This window comes from Limulus polyphemus, unplaced genomic scaffold (assembly GCF_000517525.1).
Source record: "Limulus polyphemus unplaced genomic scaffold, Limulus_polyphemus-2.1.2 Scaffold6804, whole genome shotgun sequence".
NCBI classification, from domain to species: domain Eukaryota; kingdom Metazoa; phylum Arthropoda; class Merostomata; order Xiphosura; family Limulidae; genus Limulus; species Limulus polyphemus.
The window spans coordinates 10556-12864 of NW_013672414.1; the positions used below are offsets into that span (position 1 = coordinate 10556).

A 2309-nucleotide genomic window follows, 5' to 3' on the forward strand; every position below is an offset into this window, starting at 1 on the left:
AATAAAACAAAGTAGAAAATTTAGGATAATGTTGTGTATACACCAGTTACAGGAAATGTTAAAAATTTTGTCGAAACGTTGTACATTTGCTGTCATGTTAAACTTATATTAAAGTTTTTCTTCATTACCCATTTAAGCCGTCTCCAGCCATTATTAGTCTCAAAGTGGATTCCTCGTCATCGAATTTGAATTCATTAGTAGTTGTTCACATCACATACTGTAAGGTCATAAACGGGTGGGAAACAAGAGGCTGTATTGTAAAAGTAAACAAAAATCTTGCTTAAAACTTACCCAGGCACTGTGAATGGTGTGGGTGCAAGAAACAGGTGAGAAACAAGTAATTCAATACAAACATCACTGATATGATCTCCAAGTAACTGTGAATTGATCCAGCGCTTGGCAAGTCTACAACTTGCGCTAAAGATGCTGTGTTGGGCATGGAGCCTAAAGGGTAAACTTCACTTTAATGGAACTAAAAATTGTCACTTATTATTAACTGAGACTAAATTTTATTAATCACAATTAAAAAGTTCAAGAATTTTTTAAATATTTTGTTCTTGTAGAAAATTATCAAATTTCTATGTATGCTTTTACTGCATTTTTAAACAATAACTATTAACCATACAGTATTATTAACTTTGTCAAATCTAGGAAGTCTTAGATTTAAGTTGCCTTGTAGGATTAATTAATTTCATTATAAATCCCAAGTTTATTCATAAAGAAAACCCTACAGGAAAAAGCCTAAAACTATTTCTAATACTTTAAGTGGGCTTGGCTTTGTGGTTCGTGAATCAGACTACGAATCTGAAGTTCAGTGATTTGCATTCATAACTGCCCAAATAAATCACACCCTACACTTTGGGAGTGTTATAAGAGTTAAATAAACTTTATGTTCTAGTATATTAATCTAAGGCTTGATATCTATATGTGGCTGTTGAAAAACTAAAAATAATTATATTTTTATTGGGAAAATTTATTAATTCTAAAGCTGGATTTAATCCAGAAAAAGTTTTGTTTTTAAACATCATATTCAGAAAAATGACTTACTCCACAATAAATCGTAAGAATATAAAAAGTTACACACAATAACAGGCTTAAAAATTAATGCTACAAATAGGGGCATAGGTTGCCGCCTATAGCACACAAACTGTCTGATGTAAAGGTATTAAGATGTCACTTTCATTTTGTATTGGCTTTACGTATTTTGCTACTGAAATTTTCACCCAGTTTTGGCAGTTATAGAGGTGGTGTGGGTCCAAGTTAAGTTTCTCTAACAACACTCGTTGAAACTGGTTCAGCCAGTTTCTCACAACACCAGACAGATGGACAAGTCTGCTTTATAAGTATAGATATGCATGTCTTCTTATCTTTAAACTTTCTAAACATTAAACAAATAATTTCTCTAGTTCCTCATTAACAAAAAAATATATGTATGAAATTTTCCTGTGATTTTTTTTATCGACTTTACTTACCCCTGCAAAGTGCTGGTCAACTTAGGCAATAAAACGGTCTGTCGTTCAAGATTCTGAGACTCTTCAGTGTCTTTCACAGCTACTATGCCTTCTGGTGTCATTACTTGTCTTGATAAAATCAACTCCTTATGACATGCGATAATAATTCGAAAAACATACCCATCCTGGTGATTAAAATATACAGTTTTATATTAATGTAAAGTTTTTATATTAAACAAAGTTTTATATCAACACAGTTTTGATGTTAAACACAAAAGTTTTATACCAACATGAAGTGTCAATTTAACTTAAGTTTGTAAGACAGTAACCTACAGGACTTGGGAGCCTGTCTTACTACATGAAAGTAGTTTTTTTCAAGGAAAGAAAAACTGTTACTTGAATTAAAAAAAATTTGTTAATGTAGGTTTGTTGTCTGAAGGTACTTTTGGTAGTTGACGAGATTTTGGTCTCAGTATGCAAAACACATTGATCACAAGACAGAAATATAAATTAAGAGACATAAAGATGAAATAAAAGGACAAGGTCTTGTGAAGACAAGGAGAAAAACATTTCCATGTGCCAGAGATGTGTCACTTTAAAACTATCTTCTACAACATTTCCATGTGCCAGAGATGTGTCACTTTAAAACTATCTTCTACAACATTTCCATGTGCCAGAGATGTGTCACTTTAAAACTATCTTCTACAACATTTCCATGTGCCAGAGATGTTCCACTTTTACAACACTGACTAACATCTTGAACTCTATTTGTTGTTTGTTTGTGTTTGAATTTTTCGCAAAGCTACACGGGGGATATCTGGGCTAGCCATCCGTAATTTAGCAGTGTAAGACTAGAGG

At 32.4% G+C, this 2309-nt stretch overlaps 1 protein-coding gene across 1 annotated transcript in view; it reads right to left on the minus strand.

Moving 5' to 3' along the window:
• The window catches only part of LOC106474084 (nucleolar protein 6-like), a 25682-nt gene that overhangs the window by 6086 nt on the left and 17287 nt on the right, over window positions 1-2309 (minus strand). Inside the window, exons 15-16 of the mRNA XM_022402466.1 lie at window positions 1473-1636; window positions 292-444 (exon numbers count right to left, since the gene is read on the minus strand). Of these exons, the coding sequence (XP_022258174.1) occupies window positions 292-444; window positions 1473-1636 (317 nt within the window). The remainder of the gene's footprint in view (window positions 1-291; window positions 445-1472; window positions 1637-2309) is intronic.